General features: G+C 64.6%; 1 protein-coding gene across 2 annotated transcripts; it reads right to left on the bottom strand.

The window, feature by feature from the left end:
• Nucleotides 1–2,619: 2,619 nt before the first annotated feature.
• ACTG1 (actin gamma 1) lies at nucleotides 2,620–5,765 on the bottom strand. Of its 2 annotated transcripts, XM_068654929.1 has the most exons (6): nucleotides 5,620–5,765; nucleotides 5,163–5,295; nucleotides 4,779–5,018; nucleotides 4,023–4,461; nucleotides 3,696–3,877; nucleotides 2,620–3,578 (listed from the first exon to the last, which is right to left on the bottom strand). In XM_068654929.1, the coding sequence occupies exons 2-6, from the start codon at nucleotides 5,283–5,285 to the stop codon at nucleotides 3,435–3,437; spliced, it is 1,128 nt and encodes a 375-aa protein (XP_068511030.1). In that variant the 5' UTR covers nucleotides 5,286–5,295; nucleotides 5,620–5,765; the 3' UTR covers nucleotides 2,620–3,434. The 2 variants fall into 2 exon arrangements, with proteins under 2 accessions (XP_068511030.1, XP_068511031.1); XM_068654930.1 differs by lacking the exons at nucleotides 5,163–5,295; nucleotides 5,620–5,765 and adding an exon at nucleotides 4,621–4,658 and having other exon boundaries at nucleotides 4,779–4,876.
• Nucleotides 5,766–5,944: the final 179 nt, after the last annotated feature.

The raw sequence follows: 5,944 nt of genomic DNA, 5'->3' as shown, positions 1-5,944 counted from the left end.
CACGCAGACGCGGAGCAAAGATTAAAAAAAATGACAAAAAAAAGAAAAAAAAAGGAAAAAAAAGGAAAAAAAAGGATTAAAAACACAAAGGTTTTATGAACAGCAAACTCTATGTAAAGGCCTTTTAGTATGGAACTTTTTTATCGCCCCCTTGGCTTCTGAATAAAGAATAAATGAGAAATAAATGGATATATGCAGCCCCCGCCTGCCCAGCTCCAAGGGGGGGGCAACCCCCGGGGGGGGGGTACCTAGGGGGGGGGGTGGGGTACCTGGGGGGGCATCCAGAGGGGGATGGGGGGACCCAAAAGGGGGTTGGGACACCCAATGGGGGGGGCATGGGCACCCAAAGGGGGGGCTGGGGGCACCCAAAGGGAAGGGATGGGGGGACAATGGGGGCACCCTAAGGTGGGGGGGGAATGGGGCACCCAGAGGGAATGGGGGCACCCAAAATGTGGCATGGGGGGTGGATGGGGGCACCCGGGGGGGGAAATGGGGGTACCTAGGGGGACATGGGGGCAACCAGGGGAGATATGGGGGCACCCAAAGGGGGGGGGAAATGGGGGCACCCGGGGGGGGGCTGGGAGCACCCGGGGGGGGGAATGGGGGTACCTGGGGGAGATGGGGCACCCAGGGGGAGATGGGGGGCACCCAATGAGGGGGGGGGGTAAAATGGGGGCACCCAAAGGGGGGCTGGGGGCACCCAATGGGGGGGTTGGGGACACCCGGGGGGGCTGGGGGCACCCAATGAGGGGGGGGCAGGATGGGGGCACCCAAAGGGGGGTTGGGGACACCCAGAAGGGCTGGGGCACCCGGGGGGGGCTGGGGGGCACCCAATGAGGGGGGGGAGGGGAAATGGGGGCACCCAAAATGGGCTGGGGCACCCAATGGGGGGGTTGGGGACACCCGGGGGGGGCTGGGGGCACCCAGATGGGGGGCTGGGGGCAGGATGGGGGCACCCAGGGGGGGTGGGGGGGACGCAGGAGCCCTGGGGGGGCCAGGATGGGGGGAGGGGCGCGGTGGGACCCGGCCAGGCCCCCCCAGCCCCGCCCCTCCCCCCCCCAGCGGGGGGCGGTGGGGGAGGGGCTGGGGGGGGAGGGCCGCAGGGAGCCGGGCCCGCCCCACGTGGGGGCAGACGGACAGGCAGAGGCCGCCCGCCATTGGCCGCGCCGCAGCCAATCAGAGGGGAGCAGAGGGCAGCGCGCGGAGCCCATTGGCTGGCGGGGAGCCCTTTTGTTCTCGCCACCCGGGCGCGGTTAACCCCTGAGCTGCCGGCAGGAAATGAATGGATGTGAATGGGCGGGGGGGGGGCAATGAATGGGGGGGGCAATGAATGGGGAGCGGGGGGTGGGGGCGGGGGGGCGGAATGGGGGGGGCAGGGGGGATTGCGGGGGGGCAATGGGGAGGCACCAGGTGGTGCAGGGGGGCACGGGGGGGCATAGAGGGGGTGGGTAAATGGGGGGGGCAATGATGGGGGGCAATAAATGGGGAGTGGGGGGGGTGGGGGCGGGGGGGGCGGCATGGGGGGGGCGGCATGGGGGGGGCAGGGGGACTGGAGGGGGCAATGGGGGGGCACCAAATGGTGCAGGGGGGGCACAGAGGGGGTTGATAAACGGGGGGGGGCAATGAATGGGGAGGGGCAATGAATGGGGGGGTTGCACGCGGGGGGGGCACATGGGGGGGGCGGGGGGCAACGGGTGGAGCGGGGGGGCACAAGGGGGGGCACAAAGGGGTGAGGGGAGGGGTCCTTGGGGTGGGGGAGAGGCCCCAGGGGGTGACCCGGGGCTGGGGGGGGGTCCGGGGGGGTCATGGGGGGGGGCGCTGAGCTGGGGCTGAGCCAAGCCGCGGTGCTGCGGAGCGGCGCTGCCCCTCGCGGCCGCCTGGGGGGTTGGGGGGGCGGACAGACGGACGGACAGACCGCTGGGACGGACAGACGGACAGACAGCTGGGGAGGGGGCTGAGGCAGGGGTGGGGAGGGGCAGGGAGGACAAAAGGCCGGGGGGGTGGGGAAGGGGAAGGGGAATGGGGGGGGGCTGCAGGGACAGCCGGACAGACAGACAGACAGCTGGGTGAGGGGGGGGCAGGACGGACAGACGGACGGGTGCGGGGAGGGGTGGGCGGACAGGTGGCTGCCGAGGGGGGGGGAGGACGGACAGACGTAGGGACAGATGGACGGACGGATGGGGGGGGCAGCTGGACGGACAGACGGCTGCGGGGAAGGCCGGACAGATGGACGGGCAGATTGGGCACGAGGGGACGGACAGATGGACACGGGGGGGGGACAAACGGACAGCAGCCCCCACCAGCAGCACGGCCTGACTGGGGGCAGCCCAATTAACCGGGTAATTAGCAGGGAAGGGAATAGGGGCAAATCAGGAGCCCCCCAGCAGCAAAATCCCACCATGAGGGGGGGGGGGGGTTCATGAATGAACCTGGCATCAGTTGACCCCCCCCAACCAAGGCAGTCACCCCCCACCTCGACCCCCACCCTATTTTAACCCCCCCCCCTTAGCCCCTTCCCCCCCAGGACCCCTTCTCCCACCCCATTTTTATTTATTTTTTTAATCCACCCCCCCTCGGAGCCCCCCCATCACAGCACACCGAGGCACGGGGGGGGGGGAGTTTACTGCAGCGCTTTTTTTTCTTTTTATTTTCCTTACACAATGACGTGTTGTCGGGCGTTACAATTTTTTTTCTCAACTTTCGGATGACTTACAAATTTTGGTTTCCTACTTGTCATGTGAGAAGAGAAAACATTAAGGCAACGTACAAAAAAAAAAAAAAAAGAAAAATCTTACATAAATTAAACAATGCATAAATTTACAGGTGTAAATGCAAAGTTTCAGCAACTCAAAAGTTGAGTAACTTCAGCCCCGTGATGGTTACTGGGAGACGGGGAGGGGGGAAGGAGGATGCGGACTGGTTCGTAAGGCTCGGATGCGATATGTTTTTCCCGACCTTGCTAGAACGGCAGCAACAGAAGTGGGGGCTTGGATGGACTCCTACCAGCCTCTAGACGAAATCTGGAATACTCCGCACTGGGTGGACTGGAAGCCTGGCTCCCAATACCCTGTACACATCTGGCCGCCCGCGGTGCCGCTGTCAGTAGGGCGGGAGCTGCGCGAGGCTCCCCCCGAGGCGCCCGCCCCCCAGGCTGGAGCAGATCTGTACAGGGTATTATTGCGCTAAGGGGGACACCGAGGGAACGGAGAACTTGGCTACAAAAGGTCAAATCGAGTGGCAGCTCGGCCAGCCAGTGCCGACACTGGGCTATAACATCAGGTACAGACTTTCCAAGGGCAAGTTTTCTTTTTTGAAAAAAGAAGGCTTATTCCAGTTTTATGAGGCTAGCATGAGGTGTATAGATTTGCCTGGGCAAACATATACTAGTGAGACAACTCATGCAGCAGATGCGGCGCACCTGCTAGCAAGTCCGTTTAGAAGCATTTACGGTGGACGATGGAGGGGCCGGACTCGTCGTATTCCTGCTTGCTGATCCACATCTGCTGGAAGGTCGATAGCGAGGCCAGGATGGAGCCGCCGATCCAGACCGAGTACTTGCGCTCCGGCGGGGCGATGATCTGCAGGGGGAGAGCTGTCAGAGCTGCCCCGGCTTCCCCCCACTGCTCCTCCCACCACCCACAGCCCCCGGAGCTCCCCCCCTGCCGTGGGAGGGCACCTTTTCCTGAGTTCCTTACCTTGATCTTCATCGTGCTGGGAGCCAGGGCTGTGATCTCCTTCTGCATCCTGTCGGCGATGCCCGGGTACATGGTGGTGCCGCCGGACAGCACCGTGTTGGCGTACAGGTCCTTCCTGATGTCCACGTCACACTTCATGATGGAGTTGAAGGTGGTCTCGTGGATGCCGCAGGACTCCATGCCTAAGGGAGGAGGAGGAGTCAGGGGCAGGTCAGCACCCACGCAGCATCCATCACGGCCACACCACCCCCACGCCTCCCCCCACAGCACGGCGAGTCCCCACCGCGGTGGCACAGCATCTGTGAGGCTGCTCCAACCCCTACCTACCCAGGAAGGATGGCTGGAAGAGGGCTTCTGGACACCTGAACCGCTCGTTGCCGATGGTGATCACCTGCCCGTCGGGCAGCTCGTAGCTCTTCTCCAGGGAGGAGGAAGAGGCAGCGGTGGCCATCTCCTGCTCGAAGTCCAGGGCGACGTAGCACAGCTTCTCCTTGATGTCACGGACGATTTCCCTCTCGGCCGTGGTGGTGAAGCTGTAGCCTCTCTCTGTCAGGATCTTCATGAGGTAGTCTGTCAGGTCGCGGCCGGCCAAGTCCAGGCGCAGGATGGCGTGGGGCAGAGCGTAGCCCTCATAGATGGGCACGGTGTGGGTGACACCGTCCCCGGAGTCCATAACAATACCGGTGGTACGGCCGGAGGCGTACAGGGACAGCACGGCCTGGATGGCCACGTACATGGCCGGGGTGTTGAAGGTCTCAAACATGATCTGGGAGGCAGGGAGAGAAGAGAATTCGGATTAATGCCAGGTTGAGGAGTCAGGATGGTCACACCCGTGTTAGAACACACATGCTGACATGCAAAAAAAAAAACTGGTGTGTGAAGGAAAAAGCAAAGAAAGCAGGCAGAAAACACAAACGAAAGAAACCTGAGACGTCAGGGAAGAAATGCCAGGAGTACAGAACCCTGAAAATGGGGGGAGAAAAAAAATAAACTCAGATTTAAGATGCCAAAACAACCAAAGGAGGGCCGGCGGAGGTGAGAGATGGCTGGGGGGGGGGTGTAAGGGGGGGGCGGGGGGTTTACCTGCGTCATCTTCTCGCGGTTGGCTTTAGGGTTGAGGGGCGCCTCGGTGAGCAGCACCGGGTGCTCCTCGGGGGCCACGCGCAGCTCGTTGTAGAAGGTGTGGTGCCAGATCTTCTCCATGTCGTCCCAGTTGGTGACGATGCCGTGCTCGATGGGGTACTTCAGGGTCAGGATGCCGCGCTTGCTCTGCGCCTCGTCGCCCACGTAGCTGTCCTTCTGCCCCATGCCCACCATCACGCCCTGCGGGGGGGGGACACAACACAACGCCATCAGCACCCGAACACCCCCCCACGACCCCCGGGACCCCCTTAATGACCCCTAATGACCTCCCGCATGACCTCCCCATGACCCCTGTGACCCCCCAATGACCCCTCCTCGCCCTACCTGGTGCCGGGGGCGGCCGACAATGGACGGGAACACGGCGCGGGGGGCGTCGTCCCCGGCGAAGCCGGCCTTGCACATGCCGGAGCCGTTGTCGATGACGAGCGCGGCGATTTCCTCCTCCATGGCTGGGGGGCTGCGGGGCGGGGGGGGGGCGCCGTTAAAACCGGGACCCCCCCCATATACACCGAGAACCCCCCCCACACCCCCGCCCTCCGCATTCGAATCTCCCGCTCCGTGACGTCACCCCCCTCCGCAGCCAATCAGCGCCGCCCCACAACCCAACGGCGGGATCCGCTGGGCGAGACCATTCCCCCCGCGGGGGGGGTTCCCGCGGCCCACCCCTCCCCGTTCCCCGTTCTCCCTCCCGGTTTCTCCCCCTCGCTCCCCGCAGCGGAGGAGCCCCGCGGGGGGGTCGCATCGAGGCCCTGCAGGCCCCCGGAGGGGGTCGGGGCCGTACCTGCGGGGTTGCTGCTGGCGGAGCTGGGGAGCGCGGTGCCGCCTGTTCCGCTGCCGCCGGCCGAGTGAGACCGCCCGGCTGCCAGCCCCGCGCTTTTATACCCAGGGGGCGGAGGCCACGCCCCCCCGGCCGAGAACATCGCCATATATGGAGATCTTTCCGAAACACGCGCTCTCATTGGCTGGCGCCTGCCCGGCCACGTGGGGAGCCTGGCGGGGCTGCCCCCGCCCCAAGGAACCCCGGAACCTGCATGGGGCATAACCTAAAGGGGGGGGGGGGGGGCGGCGACCCCCGGCCCGGCCGTGGCGACCCCGGGACCGGGACC

Source organism: Anas acuta, chromosome 18 (genome assembly GCF_963932015.1).
Source record: "Anas acuta chromosome 18, bAnaAcu1.1, whole genome shotgun sequence".
NCBI classification, from domain to species: Eukaryota; Metazoa; Chordata; class Aves; order Anseriformes; family Anatidae; genus Anas; species Anas acuta.
Note: the sequence above shows the minus strand (reverse complement) of the source record. Positions and strands in the feature narration are given on the sequence as shown.